The 18,443-nt window shown below is 51.0% G+C and overlaps 7 protein-coding genes across 7 annotated transcripts; 4 read left to right on the forward strand and 3 right to left on the reverse strand.

Annotated features, from left to right (window-relative positions):
* Positions 1–2,141: 2,141 nt before the first annotated feature.
* CTRU02_210667 (uncharacterized protein) lies at positions 2,142–2,452 on the forward strand (the record flags this gene model as incomplete). The annotated part of the gene is made up of 2 exons (XM_036722082.1): positions 2,142–2,298; positions 2,385–2,452. 2 exons carry the CDS (start codon positions 2,142–2,144, stop codon positions 2,450–2,452), a joined length of 225 nt encoding a protein of 74 aa, XP_036586454.1.
* Positions 2,453–2,754: 302 nt separating this feature from the next.
* Positions 2,755–7,429, reverse strand: CTRU02_210668 (ABC multidrug transporter; the record flags this gene model as incomplete). Its single annotated transcript, XM_036722081.1, has 5 exons — positions 2,755–3,415; positions 3,463–3,579; positions 3,639–4,085; positions 4,136–7,161; positions 7,223–7,429. The coding sequence occupies 5 exons, from the start codon at positions 7,427–7,429 to the stop codon at positions 2,755–2,757; spliced, it is 4,458 nt and encodes a 1,485-aa protein (XP_036586453.1).
* Positions 7,430–9,784: 2,355 nt separating this feature from the next.
* Positions 9,785–10,840, forward strand: CTRU02_210670 (Transport and Golgi organization protein 2-like protein; the record flags this gene model as incomplete). The annotated part of the gene is made up of 1 exon (XM_036722080.1): positions 9,785–10,840. The coding sequence occupies one exon, from the start codon at positions 9,785–9,787 to the stop codon at positions 10,838–10,840; it is 1,056 nt and encodes a 351-aa protein (XP_036586452.1).
* Positions 10,841–11,782: 942 nt separating this feature from the next.
* CTRU02_210671 (uncharacterized protein) lies at positions 11,783–13,363 on the forward strand (the record flags this gene model as incomplete). Its single annotated transcript, XM_036722079.1, has 1 exon — positions 11,783–13,363. One exon carries the CDS (start codon positions 11,783–11,785, stop codon positions 13,361–13,363), a length of 1,581 nt encoding a protein of 526 aa, XP_036586451.1.
* A 376-nt stretch (positions 13,364–13,739) lies between these two features.
* On the reverse strand, positions 13,740–15,363 carry CTRU02_210669 (transcription initiation factor TFIIH subunit 4; the record flags this gene model as incomplete). Its single annotated transcript, XM_036722078.1, has 3 exons — positions 13,740–15,003; positions 15,073–15,160; positions 15,231–15,363. 3 exons carry the CDS (start codon positions 15,361–15,363, stop codon positions 13,740–13,742), a joined length of 1,485 nt encoding a protein of 494 aa, XP_036586450.1.
* A 446-nt stretch (positions 15,364–15,809) lies between these two features.
* Positions 15,810–16,696, forward strand: CTRU02_210672 (thioesterase family protein; the record flags this gene model as incomplete). Its single annotated transcript, XM_036722077.1, has 8 exons — positions 15,810–15,848; positions 15,902–15,942; positions 16,020–16,035; positions 16,085–16,150; positions 16,207–16,321; positions 16,369–16,434; positions 16,485–16,563; positions 16,624–16,696. 8 exons carry the CDS (start codon positions 15,810–15,812, stop codon positions 16,694–16,696), a joined length of 495 nt encoding a protein of 164 aa, XP_036586449.1.
* Positions 16,697–17,070: 374 nt separating this feature from the next.
* On the reverse strand, positions 17,071–18,145 carry CTRU02_210673 (uncharacterized protein; the record flags this gene model as incomplete). Its single annotated transcript, XM_036722076.1, has 3 exons — positions 17,071–17,322; positions 17,387–17,852; positions 17,973–18,145. The coding sequence occupies 3 exons, from the start codon at positions 18,143–18,145 to the stop codon at positions 17,071–17,073; spliced, it is 891 nt and encodes a 296-aa protein (XP_036586448.1).
* Positions 18,146–18,443: the final 298 nt, after the last annotated feature.

Raw genomic sequence — 18,443 nt, forward strand, 5'->3', positions numbered from 1 at the left:
CCCTTAGCTATGAATGTCAAGAATTCACCTTGATATTTTTTAATGCCCAGAGCTGGTATAATCGGCTCAGTCTTGGTTCTTCTCAACTTGCACACGCTAGTTCGGCATAACTACGAAGTCATGCTGAAAGCTTAAACATGCTTTCTACTTTAACAGAAATACTACCTTCCGAACCACAGGGCTACACCGGAGTCTTCGCCGCGATCAGGGTGATCGTAGCAGGTATCTCAGTCACCCTGGTCGCAAAAGCTACCATCTCCATGCACCTGGCATCCGTGTAAGTAGCTGTCAGCTAAGGGAAACCCCTTGTGCAACCTCCGTCGGCTATGCAAACAGTTTATTGATAGCATGATTGCTAGCGTGAAACATAGCAGTGAACCACTTCATTTCAAAATCTGAATCTCCTTGTTACTGTAGAGTCTTCTTAGTTGACTATCTTAACATTTTCCCGAAGCTCCTCAAATAGACGAGAAAACAAGGACTTATCCTCAAAAGGGAGATGCTGGTAGTCCGCAAGGACGAGTATCTTTAGGATATCACCGGTGCTGTCAGCGTACTTTCAAGCTGTGCCTCCGGTTTTAGTAGACACACGACAAGAAAACACCTCATCATCTTGGATTTTTCAGCCGCCTTAAACTCCACTTCCAGTGAAAAAGCACCGTATCTTGGTCCCATTGCTTTGACTGTAGCAGGGATACCGGCTGAGCCATACGGATGCTGTTCTATCAAACGGAAATTTAATACAAATGCCAAGAGTGGCTATGCTGAATGTTACTCCTGCGCATTTAAATTAAACCTTATTCTTTACAGCCATCGAAGTTCCTCGTTGGTCCTAAGGGTGAGCTATCTCAGCTTTAAACTCTTAAGTTCAAGGTCCGGGGTAATTAATAACGGCTATTATTCTTAAAAAAACCTGGGGGAGCTTTCTGCTAAGGTTTAGTAGAGATACTCTAACAGAGTGAGAAATACATTAATTCCACGGACCTGCGACAATCTTAAATTCAATGAAACAATTGTCACCACGTTTACTCTGCGCTTTCTAGAAATGCAGGAGGAATCATCACAACTTTCCAACGATTTAGTTCTGACTTTTAAAAAAAGCCCAAAGTGACAGAACCGGAACCCAGAAAGTGACAAGGGAATCTACAGTCAATGACAGAAGACCGGAAGCCAGCAATTGTGATGCATTCAATGCCTTTCGTCATCAAAGGCTATCTAGTGGGGATGAAGCAATAACCGAAATTTGTAAAACCCGGAAATAGGAAAATGACCCAAGTTAATTGCCATGTGTGACGGAAAAAGCTGTCCACAATGTGTTTTCGTATTCGGTAGAGAGTCTTCAGCTTTTATGCAACCCATTAGCAGCAATTAATTGCATAGTGTAGTATTCATGCCAGGGTCTCAAAGCTTGTTACGGCGCCGGGGCGTCACATGGTCGGGATTGCCCCGTCATCTGCGCCTGCAGACTCCTGTCGCTTGCGGAACTATGTGCAGATATTCTCTTCCTTTCAATTTGGAACGTGGCTGATTGATTGCGAATACAGAAATAGTGAGAACCGCGGATCAGCCAGAGAGACATAAGCACATTCATTACTTCACTAACCGCCACTAAGAAATACTCGTCAAGAAGCTTAAAAGCCAAAACAACCATTCAAGTATTCAGTGGTGCCAAAACGGTAGCCAAGATAAAAATTGATGTTCCAGCTTGTAATGAAATCCAAATACCACTACTCAGAATCATCACTGTCACCAGCGATACCTTCTAGGTTCGGTACGACTTAAACTCACAACGGTCGAAGGTGTATCCATGAGGCATGTAACCGCCAGTGAGAACGGAGCTGTCCTAGCAGGCGCCTGTACAACACCCGGAAACATCCAGAGAACCGGCGTTCATCTAATAACCTTTACTGATTTCGTAGAGTTTGGAACGCGAGTCGTACAGTAGATCCCTACGCCCCTATACTTACAGCACCTCGGAAAAGAATGCAATTGGTCGCTAGGTACACTGCTCAATGTCTATGGCTATTTTATAAAGCCAGCCCGTTTTCACAACCACGATAACACCATCACCACTCAGCATCGCATCATTCAGACTCTGCAATATCTACTCCTCAGATTTCACCTTCAAACTAAAATTCAATATGAAGTTCGCCGCCATCGCCCTTCTCTTCGCCGGCCTCGCCGTCGCCGCTCCCGCCGTTGGCCAAGACGTGTCCCCTGACAGCCTTGAGGCTCGTGCCGAGCTTCACGACCGCGGCATCGTCGTTTCTTGTGTTGGCAAGAAGAAGAACTTCGAGAGTAAGTAGTCCGTCCTTTTAACTTTAGGAAAAAAAAACTGCATTCTTCATTTGAAGTGTCATTACTAACTTGGGGAAAAAATATAGACTGCAGACAAAACGGCGAGTGCTGCTCCAAGTACTGCTCACCCACTGGCGTTTGCGCTGCCAGATAGATGGGAAAGCGGAAATGTAGTGTATCCTTTTTAAGCAATGTATCGTATTTCCGTCACTTTTGGAGTCAAATCTCACTGGGTTTTGGGGTTTTAAAGTCACCAAACGCCTTTCTCTTGTGACAAATGTTCTGATTTGGTTATCCAGAGTTTTGCATGTGAAGCCCCTAATTGTACCCAATTGTCTAAAAGACATGAAACTGCCATGTGCTGTAAATGAGTCTATAAGGTCGTCAATTCGTTTTTTCAAGTAAGTCTACTATAATACAACGGTGAAATCTATCCCCGCAACAAGTGGAAGTCTATCATTCCCGAGACCTCCCTTGGTTTTCAATAGCCCAGAGCTCACCGAATCGGCTTCCCTCCGTCTCCACAAGCTTCTTCGGGCTTCCGGTTTCAACTACCCGTCCCTTATCCATGACAATGACCGCATCGAAAAAGTCCATGACCATGTCTAGACGATGGGACACCATGACGATAGTATAATGCGCAAACTCCTCCTTGATGATCTCCTGCATCAAGCGGTCCGTCGCGTGATCGACACTTGAGCTGACCTCGTCCAAAAGTAAGATGCCGCCGCACCGCTTCTTGTACTTTGCATCCTTGACTCGTCGTCGAAGAATCGCTCTTCCGAGACTGAAAAGCTGTTTTTGGCCTGCGCTGAGACTGTCGGCGGTCATGCCCTCGCGCAAACCGCCGCGTTCTTCGACGAAAGTGGATAGTTGCACTTTTCGAAGCACGGAGAAACATTCGGCATCTGAGGCGGCGTTGAAGGGATCGAGGTTGGACTTGATGGTGGACCCATCAGGTAAGAAGACTGCGTCTTGAGGAACTGCAATAATGCGGCGGCGCAGAGTTGACCGGTCGATGCGGTGGAATGGGATGCCATCCATTTCGATATTCTGCGAAGAAGTGGAAACGGGATCGAGAAGGCGAAGCAGGAGTAGGATAAGTGATGATTTGCCACTGTGGTTTGTTAGCTTGAGCATGGCACTAAGTCACGGTGAACTTACCTTCCGGTTCGGCCGCAAAGAGCAACTTTTTGCCTTTGTTGGACAGAAAAAGCAAGGTCCTTTAGCACCAGGCTGGGCGGGGTGCTTTCACCATCAAGTGGTTGCTCTTGCTGGTTTCTACAATATCTTGTCAGCTTCGCTGCGGGCACATGTAAGGCTAGTTGCGTAAAGCTTACCCGTAGGAGGCAGAGACTCCTTTGAGGCTAATGCTGCCGTTCTCTGGCCATTCCTCAGGCGGCTCGATGTCCTCACCCTCGAGGCTTTCCGGCTTGACCTTCTCAGCAAAGGTCTTGATACGTGCGACAGCTCCAATTGAGGTCTCGAGCTGTGTGTAGAAGCGGATGAGCATAGCAATGGTTTCACCCCACGACATGAGCGTGACCAGGGAAGCACCGGTGAAACCAGAGTTCGTCCTGAGCTGCGTAGCAAGTGCGACGAGAATGACAGCTATGCAGGCGACCATGAGCTGCATGGTTACGACTAGCCACTGCTGGATCATGGCGAGAAGGTAGGCGGGTCGCTGAGAAGTATCGAGGAGGTGCTGGTTGTGCGCGATATCCTTGTTTGTCCAGCCGAATGCGCGAATCGTTGCGACGCCCTTAATGGTGTCAAGGAAGTGAGTGCTGGTAAAAGTCAGCGATTCAGTTCATCAAAAGATTTGAGAGTCACTTACTAGAGGGGACTCTTCCACTCCAGATCTAGCAGACGTAGCTGGCGTGAGGTTCTCAGATAGAACTTCTGGATGATCCAACAAAGTGCAATCATGAAGGGATAACTGATAGCCATGTATGGAGAAGCCACGGCAATAACAGCACCCATGGCTAACGCGTCAAAGCCAGAGATCACAGCGTTAAGCAGTGCATTGGGCAGCTCGCTGTCAATCAATGTCATATCCTGAGAAAAGAGATTTGTAACAACTCCCGAGTCGGTCGTCGTAAAGAACGTCAGAGGTGCGCTGATGACTGTTTTCAAGGCCTGCTGATGGAGGATCGTTCCCGAAGACGTAGTCATCCAAATAATCAAAGCAGTGCCGCCCACCAAGAGGGAGACGAGCTGGAGAACCTTGAAAAGACCAAACAGTCCGGCATAATACGCGCTGCTCTTGTGAAGGGTGTCTTCAGTCCAGTATTTCATCCAGATCGTTGGAAAGCTATTCCACGTCGAGTACATGGCGCAGCCAATGACGAAAGTGGCGACAGAGGCAAGATTGAGACTGCGGAAGTAATGGACATAAACTCTGAAGTCTCCAGTCTGCCTCGACTTCTCCATTAGCTCTGCTGCAATGGCCGGTGGACGTTTCGGTTTTGAACCTAGTGCTGGCTTGTCTTTGTTGGCGGGGCTTTCACCAGAATCGGATTCGTTATCGGAGTCTGTTGCTGTCACACCGAGGCTGGCAACGTATTTCTTGTCCCGCATCAAGTCGGCAAAAGTACCCTCCTCCACAAGTATGCCATCCGACCCAAGAGCAATGATGTGGTCAGCTAATGGAAGGTATTTAATAGCATGCGTGCATAGAACGGCCGTAGCCTTGCGGCGCCTGATGATACCATCCAATCCAAAGACCCGTCGGAAGACTTCTCCAGCAGTGTCGTTATCGAGGCCACTCAAAATATCGTCAAAGATCATGAGGTCACAGTTAAGGTAGAGAGCACGTGCCAAGGAGACACGCTGTTTCTGTCCACCACTAAGCATGATGCCGTTGCTTCCAATCTTGGTGTCGTCACCATAAGGCAGCAGCAAAAGATCAGTCTGTAGCATGCATGCCTCGATGATCTCATCATACCTTGCTTGGTTAAAAGTAGAATAACCGACAATGTTGTCTTTGATTGAACCGTTGGAAAGGAATGGTGTTTGCTCACAGTATCCGATAGCAGCATTTCGTGAAGGCACTGATACCAGACCACTGCTGAAAGGCACTTCGCCAAGGAGAACCTTGCAAAGGGTGGACTTGCCAGATGCTACAGGGCCAACAACGATCGTCAGCTGAGACGCCGGAATAGTGGCAGTAATGCCTTGAAGAACCATTTTGTCGGAAGTCCAACCAAAGCTACCATCGACGATTGAGATGGAGGGAGCCGGGCCCTTGCTCTCCGAGCTCTGGCGCTGACTTTTATCCAAGGGTCTCAATGGGATTCCCTCCAAGTTGTCTCTGAAAACTGTGTCGTCGGATGTCCTGTCATACGACACTGAGGGACGAGAAGCTTGGCGGAAGTCGACACGAGAGTCCGCCTCAAGAAACGTCTGAATGCGACCAAGGCAGGTAAAACCAGCAATCACGGCGGGTACCATCTGAAAGAGCTGGCCTAAGGGTGCATTCAAAAGAACTAAGAATGAAAACGACGTAAAGATGGTCGTAGTATCGAGACGAGAGGCGGCGAAGGCAAACGTAACGGCTGGAGATATCATACCAGGGGCCAACGCAGCAATGGCGGTGACAATGATCATCCACCGGAATTGGTTTCCAATGCGCATCTCTTCAACCCGCATATTCTGCACAAACTCGGCGACGGGCGCGGTGATTCCAGAAATTCTTAAATACTTCATGTTGGATATAACGTTGGCAGTAAGGCCAACACGTTTCTGAATTTGGTTCATCCACCGAGATTGACGCTCACCGGTGAGGTTCGCGACCACGACCGTTACTCCAGTGCAGATGAGAATGACAACGACAGGCGCAATGAACGAAACACCCAGTAGGCGCTCCAGTAACCAACAGCCAAGAGCTACTTCAATGAGGTTGGCCCAGAACTCATGCAAGCCGTAAAAACCACGAATGATACGCTCGATGTCGGTACTCATGAGAGTGACGGCGGCAGCATCGCCCGCTGCAGTAATATCGGCCTCAGTTGTCTTTTTATAGATGGCTGCTGACAAGCAACCGCGGGACATGTAAAGGGCCCTCTGCTGAAAATAGTTGTAGAGTGCGGTAGAGACGGCAATACCGGAGTAGATTAAGGCTGCAGCACCAATGAGACCGTAACCAGTATTCTTTGATGCCTCGGGATCCTGAAGATGCTCGAGCAGTGTTTGGATGAAGAAAGGTTGACTAAAGCTGAACCCAATTAAGGCAATCCTTGGCGCTACTGGCAAGAGCAGTGGTACAGCAAGAGCCTTTGCCAAAGACTTTGCCAACCCGTGCTTCTTTCCACGATAAGTACCTTTGTCGAGCTCTTGAGCCAGGGTGATCTGCATTGTCTCGGCGATCATGCCTTGGTCCAGAGAATACAGGTCGTCGACGGTAAGAACATTCCGGTATCCGTGAAGAAACAGACGATTGAGCCACCAGTAGACGCCCAGGCTGAAAAGACCGCTTGTCTCTTCGGGGCTGTGCTCCTCAGCGGTCCAGCGAATCCATCGAGTCTTTTTCTGTGCTTCGACGAGAAGGATGACAAACTTTACAACTAAGGACGATGTGAATAGCCTGGCAAAGAGTTGGGTGGAGAATGTCCTGGCCATCAGCCAAGATGTTCTGGTCTGCGCAACATCAAACAAGATCTGGAGAAAGACGTAGGCCGTCAACAGGAGAGATGGTCTGGGTGCCCTTGAATGCTCCGCATATGACAAGCCAAGCATGAACAAGGCGGCGATGAAGGAAAGTGCTGACGCCGAAAGGGCGAACCCATCAACTCCCGAGGCATTTGTTGTTGTCTGAAGAATGAGGATTACGAATTGGAGTGTCGCGAACACTGCTATTATGGCCTGCATATGGTGTTAGCCTTATTAAAAGGGACGTTCAGAGAGAAAGCCGCGTTTTACACACCAGCTTGATTGCCTGAATAGATTTGGCATCGACAATTCTCGGTTTCCTGGCGAGATACGCGATACGGGGTAATGATAAAGCAGCAAAAACAGCTGCAGGAATTATGGCGAGGAAGATCCTCTCGAACCGGAGCGTGAAGTCAAAGTTGCCGCGGCATCCTTGGACTCCAGGCCCGAGTGAATCATCGTTAAGACACCGTGAGCTCATGGCGGATTGTCCGTAAGCGCAAAAGCCACGAAATGTAACACTACCTCAAGGGTAAGGGGCCCGCAGAACCCAATGTCAGATTGAACTTAATGTTGAGTACGGGGGTCAATAGGGTCAGAAAGAAGGTGGATTAGATGCAAGATATATCTTGACGTGCCTCAAGATCCAGGGAACGCTATGTTCTGGGTGTGCATGTCAAATAAGGTTAACGTCGCCATGGACGTGGATGCCTTCCGACATGATGGTGCCTGTTGGGTACTCATCAGATGCATGTTATTGGTTCGAGTGCAGTAAGACGAGGCTCACGCGTGATCTGGACAAGGTTGACGAAGCCTGGCAAACCATTACCAAAGTCCCTGGGCGATGCAACTAGCCGCATTTCTTGGCCTGGTTGTCAGTGGCGTCGCGGCCTCTTCGTAAATTCGCGGAGACGCGCAACGACGCACGCAGCAAAACTGCTTCAGTGGGTGACTAACAGGGGTGCGTTGATCGATGCCGTACTCCATACGGAGCACACATGCATCTGGTGCAAAGGACTGCCTGGTTCAACGGCTGGGGATGGTCGCTGATTGTGGTATAGGCTAAGCAAGCCAACCAACAATTAGGCCAAGACCAAAGAGGAAGGTCATTGTTACTGGGCTGGACCCTTGGAGACACGAGGTGGACCAGGGATGGTTGCCTGTCAGGCGGAATTCTGTCGGTGCGGTTCTTCTTTTCAGGAAATCGAATGCGCCAGTGTACAAGCATCACCAGTGTCCTAGACCAGGATGCAGCACGCAATATTCCGTGACACGGCCAAGATAACCGTCAAAAGCTGTAAATGAGCCTGGTTTTGTTTTGACCAAATCAGTCTTCATCAAGCACGATCCACATCGCGAAGAATGTTTGGTTGGCAAACAATCAGGGAGCTCGCAAGTCCTCCGCTCCTGTGACTCAGAGCTTGAATTTCCTGTGCCTCATTCCCACTTTCGCCCGGGACTTCCTCCTACGGATCTTCTGCCAAGGGTTATTATCGCCGCAACGGGACGGCCGTAGTGAGAGTCTAGGATCCCCACTTCCCCGGTAAGGAACAGCACCTGAGGCGGTTGACGAGTCGTAATGAGTGTCTATGCAATTGCTGACGAAACCGAATTTCGGAATAGTAAAGAAATTCACAGATAGCTATATTGGCTAGGCGGTGAAGGTGGACGCGTCTGCTGACTGCATTTGATGCTCGCTGCCCACGAAAAGGATGACGAGGCGAGCAACATTGGAGTCGAAGATCATCAGAAAGACCACAAACGAGAGATAGTCGGGAGGACCATCGCGTGAAAAGCCAGTTCCATTTCTTTATGTTTCGATTGATTTCTTCATTTTCCGATCTGTTCTGGTCGCTTCAATTATTGGAACTGTTGGATCGTTTCTTCGAAGAAAGCACTGCTCCTTGAGATGGACGATGGATTTGGATTGCGGGCGGAAGCGTTCTATGTTACTGACGGAAATGAGTCGGTCGGCCAAAATCGCACCACCCGATGGAAGCGGATTACATAACCGGAACTCAAAAACATCGGCCCACTGTCATGAGCGCCACATTCACCACCAGCCTCATGATCTCCACAGCCACAGCCACATGGACCTGGGTCCCTCCACAGGTGCTGTACTTCAACAGGGCGCTCCAGTAACATCACCAAAATGGGGAGTTCAAGCCAAGTCACCCCCGCACGTCACAGTGCTGTCAGCTGCAATCAGCTGGTCCACTGAGCTACTTTGCCCTGCGGATTCCGGCCTAACAACAGCCAGAACGCTGGACCTAGGGACCTGACCTTGGAAGGCCAGTCGCCTATGTTGTCATCTTCCGGCTGGCACCGCTGTCGGAGTGGAGGAACGGACACGCTGCCAGCAGCCGCCAAGCTTCACCGTCAGACGATGCATTACCCCAAGACCGAGGCAGATGCATCATGAGCCAAGCTGAGCTGAGCCCAACCGACGTTCACGTTCCGTTTTCGAGGTGGACTGATTATTGACCCGAGGCTTAAATAGAGCAGAACAAAGACATCAAGAAACCTTCAACGGTCTGCAGAGACGCATCAAACTAGAAGACCACGAGCAATTCGATCGGCCTTTATTCAAACGACAGGGCCGCTGCTTTATCCCAAGTGCTAAAATAGAAGCAACACATTACCCCCGCTTCGTTACACAGATCAACCCGAGAATATCGCCAAGAAACACATCAACAAGACAAAAGAAGCACTGAAAGAGAAGATCAGTAGCACCCTCGATACCACACCAGTGCTAAAAACAACTGATTGAACGCAAGACTCTGAGAACTTTTTGAGAACTCCATACATTCTTAAATATAGAACGAGCACGCCTGCCATGTGCATCGTTCTTCTCACCACCGCCCACCCGGACTACGCGGTCATCGTCGTCGACAACCGCGATGAGTTCATTCTCCGCCCTACCTCCCGACCGCACTGGTGGTCTCACCCGTCCGGCGCTTCCGTTCTCTCCGCCCGAGATCTCCAGAGGGAAGAGAAGGGCACCTGGCTCGGCATCACCAAGACAGGCCAACTCGCCGTTCTTACCAATTACCGAGAGACAGACCCAGGTGATGCAAGCCACCCTATTCACGCGGCCCGCAGCCGTGGCGGTATGGTTACCGCTTGGCTCGGCTCCGACCCCACAGAGTCTGCCTCTGAGACAGTCAACCATCTGGTCAAGGACGGCGGCGTCAAGGGTGTGGGCGGCTTCTCCATGGTGGCTGGCAAGTTAAGACGTAAACGCGGCAACGACGAGAAGCCGGTGAACGCACTCGAGGGCATCGCCATCGTCTCTAACCGTTGTGACAACCTCCAGGATGTGCCGTGGATTGCCGAAGAGAGAGATCAAGTGTACGGCCTCAGCAACACCGTTTATAACGACCCTAAGCAGTGGCCTAAGGTCGAAAACGGAAAGCGGCTCATCAAAGAGGCAATTGAAGATGCTGTATCCAAGAACCTGGACGAAGATGCCCTCGTCGACCAGCTCTTTGCCGTTCTCGACACGGACACACTACCCAAGCACCCCGACATGAGCCTGGCGGACTATATCAAGGAATTAAAACAATCCATCTTCATCCCAGCCATCGGTGACGAAGTCCACCGAAAAGCGATGCAGGACGCAGTTGCTAAGGGGCGGGGTAACTTTGCTACCGACGATCAGAAGGCTGCCGAGAGCCTCCAGTTGGGAGAGCGACCTGATCCGCCGGCTCAAGCCAACTTGGGATTCGAAGTAGGCTTATACGGCACGCAACGACAGACTATCATCATGGTAGATTGGGACGGCAACGTTTCATACCGAGAAAGGGCGTTGTGGGATGGAAACGGTAACGCGATTGAGAGGGGGAAGGGTGACGAGGTGTTCCGGTTCAAGATTGAGGGATGGGAGAACTAAGAGGTGACATGTGTCACTGTCATTTTTTTTTTTTATCTCAATTCAAAATTGGAGGCCATCTAGAGATAGAAGTTGCATGTTGTCGGCGCTCTTGGGCCCTTTCTGCTGTGCACTGAGGTAGACAATAAGACAAATCATGTCTGAATAGTAGCCGCTTTTGGAAAGTGGGGGGTGACTATATACAACATAGTCAAAATAATAGTGAGGGAAACATTGTTGCGGTCGGACAAGTCGTACCTGCATCCGGAGTTAAATCGATGCAAGATTATGGCAAAAAAGAGTTCCGTGACGAATGACAAAGAAAAGGCAGCCACCTCCATGAATTTTGTCCTTCCCAAAACGCTCATTATCCTTACCGGCAGGACCTCCAAAGAGACAGAGAGTACCTTATATCATCATCCTCGTTGGACGTGCACTTGATTTACACGTAACCTCCCCCTCCTCTCAAACCGCCCAACGTCAAATCATCAGAGCACCTTTTTCCTTCTTCTTCTTCTTTTTTTTCATCTGAAGCTGTTCATACCCAAATCCCACGACCAATCCAAGCATTTCCACATGCGCGTCCTCAACTGATTGCTGGCTCGTCTGATTCGAATCGATGAATCTCGATTCCACCTCGACAATGCCCTCCGCCGAATCCGGTTCTCTCGGCCTAGCCCTCACCTTTCACACCACCCATTGCCTTTGCTCCCTTTTTACCCACTGTCTCTACCTCGCTCAAGCCAACCTACACCTTGCCACAATCTTTGGCAGATCATTATTGCTTGTTTTTTCCCTTCTTTCGTCTTCCTTTTGCGAGGCTGGTCGTATTTTCTGCAACTCGTTGCAGGGAGCACTCACCACCCTGACCGTTTCCTTTTCCGTCTTTGTTTGGGTCGTCCCCTACGCCATATTTCTATTCTCCGTCCTAATTGTCGCCGCATTCGTCTTTCTGCTAGAGCAATGCGAGATCGTCTATCTTATTCTTCGCTCCTGCCTCTGCGGAACAGAGGCTCCCGTGCCTCCACCGCCCAACGACCTTCCATCTCGGGCCCTGTTGGTCCGGTTCATCACAGCAACGGGCCTGACATCGAGCGGGCGGAATACATCACAATCGTCTCAAGTATCAATGAGGTTACCAAGCCGCAGCCGGGCAGCTTGGAACAGCCTTCTTCAGTCTCTCAACATCATCGGCAGAAAAGGCCCGCATCTGGTCTACCGAGAAGCACCAGCGGCACCGCAACACCTCAAAAACCCCGAGAAAGAGCAAATGTCCCGGACCCAGCTAGCGGCATGGGAAGGCAAGAGGCAGAAATCCGGCAACCCAAAGCTCACAACCCGGTCATACCTCGTTCGCAAACCCTCCACGTTCCTATCCCGCCTCCAAGAAGCTCTAGTCTCAAGCATCGTTATGTCCTGGGAGAGATTTCCAACGCCAACCGTGGGTCTCCAAGAGTTTCATCGCGAAATGGTGCCTCTAATGCATACCTCCGTGAAGGCAAGCGCCCTCCCAACCCAACGGCCAAAAGAAGATCAACAGGTTCATCCAAGTCTTCCCATGGTGCCCGCAGACTCTCAGCAAGCTTCTCTGGAGGTGGACCACTTTCCAGCCACCCAACAGTCGCCAGTTTTGACGTCCACGCAGTCGGAGGCGCAGCGGCGGGTGGAAATGATGAAAACTCATTACCGTCGTCAAAGCCTCGAGAAGGCACAGCTCTCTCTCCATCAGAACACAGCTCGTCGTTTGTTGCTGCCTCAATCCCCGGCTCCAACTTCGAATCCCGGCTGCCAGGCAGACGCAGCATAGAAAAGAGGCAGCTTCCCAAATCACGTACTATGACTGCTCTATCCAACCTCACAGCATCTTTATCCAAATCAACGCTCACGGGTTTCGCCGGGAGCGAACGTAAGCTCTCTCACCAATCAAACGCATCCCGCAAAGTCAGCAACACTTCGACTCTTTCAACAGGCACATTCACTACCAGCGCATCCACAGCTTCTACACTGAACGCTCATGATAAGAATCCTCTCATCATAACTACCGCTCAGCCTTCTGAGTACTGGTCGGGTCGTTTCCTGGCCTTGCACGACCGCATCCGCGGCGAAGACCTGCAACCACAAGCTCTTCCAATACTTGTATCTGCCTACGTCTCTAGGTCATCTCACCTTCCTGATTTGCGAACGGCCTATCAAAACCGCGACAACCTCCCTCTCAGCACAACCACCGCACTCGACGGCTACGATAGTGATGCTATCAACCGGGAAGCTGACCGCCTGACCGATGATAACAACCGGTGCATGCGCGTCTTCTTGCATCTTGACTCACTTTGTACCACCCCTGAAGCTCAGAAGAGTTTACAGTCATGGCAGGAAGTGTATGCACGCACACACAACCGAGACGCACTCCTGCCACGCGGTGTGACTATGGAAAAGGGATTTGTCAATCGACTCTTTGGCGGACGACGAAGCATCGGCGTTAACCGACCAGAGAAGCAGGTTATCGAAGGGAAGTATCGCATTGGGAAGCGTGTAAGCATTCTTTGAGAGATTCTTGGGCGGTTGTCTGTTTTACATGAGAGGTCAAGTGCGACGACCGAATCATGCATATGAGCGTTTCGTAATATCGAGTGGAAGGATGGCAGAGATACGGGAAAGTATCCTTAACGCTGTTTTGACTTTTGGAGGAAGGGTAATCGGAAGACGTGTACAAAAGGACGAGCAGTCCCTTACATCTGTATATATGAGGGCTATGAGAGATGAAAACTCAGCTGTTAGGACCAGTACCCAATTACTTCTACACCCGACCCGTGAACCCTCTCCAACCCCAACGCCTGCTAATGCATTCAGTTACCCTGTATATTCGGCGACTTGTACCGCCACCCAGCCACCGTTGTAGAGAAGCAGAAAAGGACTGCCTGCCTTAGTCCTCCGCCTTCTTCCTCAGCTTGAGGTAATCCCGGATTTGCTCATGCTTGCTGGCGAAGAACATGCCCAGCTTGTCGTTCCGCCACACCAGCACGCCAATCTCGGCCGCGTAGCCGGCAATGTCCTCGTACTCCTTGGGGCTATCAAAGTCGCGGAACAAGAAGCCGCTCGTCGTCGTCATGCGCTCCGTCTCGAGCTGCCACAGACGGATCTGGTCGACCACCGTCGGGGGCAGAACAGGTCTGCTGCGGATCGCGGCTAGGCGGTGCATCTGCTCGTGAGCGTGGGCCGCGAGGTACGAGATGATTTGGTCGGCGGTGATGCCGCGCTCGACGGCGTTGCGGATGGAGTTGCGTGTTAGGCGACCTGACACCATGTCCGTGAAGCGGAGCTTGAGTTTACAAAAGAGGGAAAGGACGGCAATTTGCAGCGGTGTCTGGCCGTAGGCGTAGACGCGGTAGTTTGTCTCGACAATGATGCTTCCGCCCTTGTTGTCTTCGCTTCCTCCCGGTGTGAGGCCGTTAGTCGGACGAGGACCGGTGGCGGCCGCGAGGGCGGCGGAGAATCCTGCGCCTGCGCTGCGTAACGCACTAGAACTGCTCGTGAGTGTTGTTGCGAGACGGGTCGGGAAGTACTGCTGAGGTTTGTGTGAAGGGATGTAGATGAGGCCAAAGTCCATCAAGCTCGGAAGCATGTTTCGACGTTCCTCCGTCAGCGCATTCGTGTCGTAGGCTCTTCCCAGCTCCAGACTCGCGAGGAGGAAGAGGAAGCTCAACATGTCTGTACTCTCCATGCCCGCCGCGTCCACGGCGTGATCCGTCGCTTCTAGCCACAGCAGCAGCAGCGTCCAGACCTGGGCGTTCGCTTCCTGTAGCAGAAAGGTGAAACCGGCCTGCGTGATGCCGACCGCAGACCCCTGGCGGCGGACGAGCTGGCCTGCCACGAGCAGGTTCTTAACGGACGACTTAGGCCCGCCCAGGTCCGCGGAGCCAGGGTTGACAGTGTTCACGATGTAGTGCAGGATGTCCTCCCACTTGCGTCTGGCGTAGCGGTCGAGGAAGGGGACGTTGATTTCGGGAGGGACTGGGAGAGAAGAGGGGACACCGAAGGAGTTGTGGTCACCGCCGCCCTCGAGGGCTAACCGAAGGGAGTTCTTGAAATTCGTGGTGAGTTGCATCTCCTGCGGGCGTTCTTTCGACGGGACGGTTATCTGGAGGATGTGCAGGCTGCGGAGGGTCGAGATTGCCTGGTCTTTTTGTCTGTTCCAGCAGCAAAGGGTTAGAGTCGAAGTATCCAAGTATAGAAACCAAGTAAAAGTGCGTGATTACCGTCGCGATTCAGGTTTTACCCAGAGATCGAGGTCCTCAAGGAGCATTGGCTTCGGCATGTAGAGGATGGCCATGACGATGGTTTTTGCTAGGGAGTTCTTCGGTTAGCTGCTTCTTCCCAAAGAAACTTTGCGAGAGAGTCAGCGGCAGCATCTCACCCAACGGCGGTATCATCCTTCGAAATATGGCAAAGGCCGTCGAGGGCTGCAGATACAGCTTCCTAAACGTGGTGCCTGGCAGCTTCTCCAGGTAGTCGGCCAGCTGGAGCGATTGACCCGAGCTGACCGACATGATGGGCGGGTTTTTGCGCGGTTCGGAGGGGGAAATCGAGGGTATTGTTTGTTATCTCATGTTCGGAGGGGGGGCGCAAGCTTTTCGGCGGGCTGCTGCGCGGTGGGAGGGATGTAGAGGTCGCGCCGGGGTCTTTGGTGGGATGGTCGTGTGTACTGGAGTAGAAGGTCGATGATTATTTGCGACGGACGAGCCGTCATTCAATTGTTGAACAGGGATTAGGCAACGGAAGTTTCCGCCTGAGGTTCGTGCGTGTCTGGGCTTATCTTATCGATTGTTATCTTATCGGCGTCTAGTGCTTGTGGGTGAAGGGACGAACGGTACGTATATTTCACGTCATCGTCGGTTTGCGATTGCTTCCAATTGCCGAAGCTCACCGAGCGCAACTAGAACCTTAGCAACTCCTCGCAACAAAGCAGCATTTGATCGACTCTTGAACTGCTAAAATGCCTCCCAAGCTACCTCCCCTTCGCTTTGTGCGGTCTGTGAGTGCTGTTCTGGTCAATTGGCTGGTTAATCAGACTAATTGGCGTTACAGGTACTGAACTCTTTTGCCAAAGAGTCTGGCCTTGAGCCGAGGTAAGTTCGATGCGTCGCATTCCTTTCTTAGCAACTTGAGATGCAGTCTTTTGGACCTCTTAGCTAATACGTTCCAGACTGCTTGGGAACAACGTATGATGATCTTTTTCATGTTGATAGCTTTCAGCTTATCTGGCTGTAGTTTCGCGTCACTAGTGCATCGGTTGGCAAAGTAAACTTTGAGCTTGCCATCCAGAAGGAACACACAGTATGAGATATCAGCACAAGCTTCTGAACCAATTGGTAACTAATATGTTATAACAGAACCGCCTGCAAACCATCCATGGAGGGACTCTTGCTAGTCTTGTTGACCTAGGCGGCTCCCTTGCTGTCGCATCCAAGGGTCGCTTCATGACGGGAGTATCAACCGATATCAATGGTATGGCGCTGTGCTTTCATATAATAATCCTATGCTAATAACATTAGTCACTTACCTGAACCCTGGAGGCACGCCTGGTGATCTCATGACGGGCACTGCTGTCTGTGACAAGAGTATGCGTCGCGCCGTCCCATTGTTTGGAGGCTTCACTGACACATCGCAGTGGGCAGAACTCTTGCCTACACCACAGTTTCATTCTTCAACAAGAAAGGAGAGCTGGCTGCGAGAGGAAGCCATACCAAGTGGGCTTTGCCACTAATAACCCTCGCAAATTCAACAGCAGAGCGCTAATGTGTGTTCAGGTACATTGCGAAAACTTGGGCATCAGAAGACTTTGTAGCCCCTGAAGAGTACATTGCCGAAGAAGAGCAGTGACAGGGCACGTGAGTTGAAAATTTTGTCAAATTTGGAGATTGTATGTCTAGAAGCTGTTCAGATGCCTGCTCCTTGCAACTTTCTTGCTTACTTAGTAAATAGTAGAACTCTAGATTTTAGACGATAAGGCACTAGAGCTCATTAAAGATGTCTATTTCTACGTCAAAAAAGTGGTATCATGCTCTCATCTATCAAAAGTGTTTCCCCACCGTCCAGGCATGCTTCATACCCTCTGCGTTCTCCCCAGAGCCCAGCCGAACGCCTGGATCCATTCAACAACTCGAACCCTATCAGACAAGAAAACCTCACCCTCCTAGCACCTTTCATTGTTACACCGTATCTGTAGCTCATTACTTCCCCCAATCGAAAGCTTCTTATACGGACTGTTGGCCCTGGCTCAGTTTCCTGCGGTCTTCTGCCCTGGACATGCCGTAGACCGGTCTAGTAGCCAGCAGGTACAGCATCGTCAGGATGGAAAAGGTCAAGATGATGCCGGCGAAGATGTCCAAGATGACAATGATGATGAAACCGTAGTAGTAACCGCGTCCACCGAAGAACCAGGACAGAATCAGCCAGACAACTCGCACGAGCCAGAGGGAAGAGATGGTGACGAGGATATTCGCAGCCTAGTGAGACAAACAACTGTTAGCGATCCGATACCACGAGTTTTCATAAGCACCTCCAACATACCTTGTGCACGGAACTACCCAGGGCCTTCTTGCGAGACTTGGCGGAGTATACGACGGCGCCGATGGCGCTGAGCACCAGCAATCCCAGGCAGGCGACATCCAAGGACTGGGCCACCAGGCGCCTAAGACGGCGGCCGCTGGAGCTACGGTAGCTGGAGTCAAATGAGACGCTCAGTGCGAGACAGAAGAAGACGAAGGCCAGAATGGCGATGAGGCTCGCAGTGATGAGAGCGACGATGCGGCCCTTGCGATAGGCGCTGGCGCGAAGATAGTCCTCTCCCCGCAGCTGGGTGAGGGCGTGGGCGAGGTAGAACTGGGCGAGGAAAATGCATGCATGGGCCCAGTACTCGAACAGAGCTGCCAGGTACACTAGCACGGTGACGGCTGCGTCATGATCGTACTCATATGTGCTCCCAAGACCAGCGGCAAGTATGATGATGACGGAGATAATCTGGAGTGCTTGGGATCTATTTTGTAACATGGCAGGTTAGGATATGAGAATCCAGAGTTTACTCGCTTAGTGTCCGGCAATCAAGGCATATGAATTGCAGCCTGCCAAGGAGTATAAGACGGTAGGGCAGACTTACAGTCCCCAAAACCCAAGTGCAGGCTTTGTGAAGTTTACCCATCGACGGGTGTTGTCTTGGCTGTAGCCGGGTTTTCTGAGGGAGAGACCGAAGAGAATGAGTACCGGAATGGTGACCAGAAGTACAATCACCATGCGTACGATGGCCGCGATGCCAGACTCGTAGATTGCCATCTTGGAAACTTGCTTCTCCTTCCCTGGCTGGTAGTTATATTGGTGTTGGTGATGTTGTTGAGTTTGACTCCAACTAGAAAGTTGGTATTTCTAATGGTCGAAGTTTCTATAAGTGTTCCTGATGAACCAAGGGATAATAGCGCCACAAGATGCGAGGGCGCAGAGAAGCCTTAAATACACTGCCGATTGGAATTCTTAACAATCTACATCAACACTTGGCGATGGCGCCTGGTTCGGATCGTGTGCCATCATCCACTGAGACCAACCAGTTTGCCCACCCCGGCCGGGCGACGGCTAT

Source organism: Colletotrichum truncatum, assembly GCF_014235925.2.
Source record: "Colletotrichum truncatum strain CMES1059 chromosome Unknown Contig_0007, whole genome shotgun sequence".
Taxonomy (NCBI): Eukaryota; Fungi; Ascomycota; class Sordariomycetes; order Glomerellales; family Glomerellaceae; genus Colletotrichum; species Colletotrichum truncatum.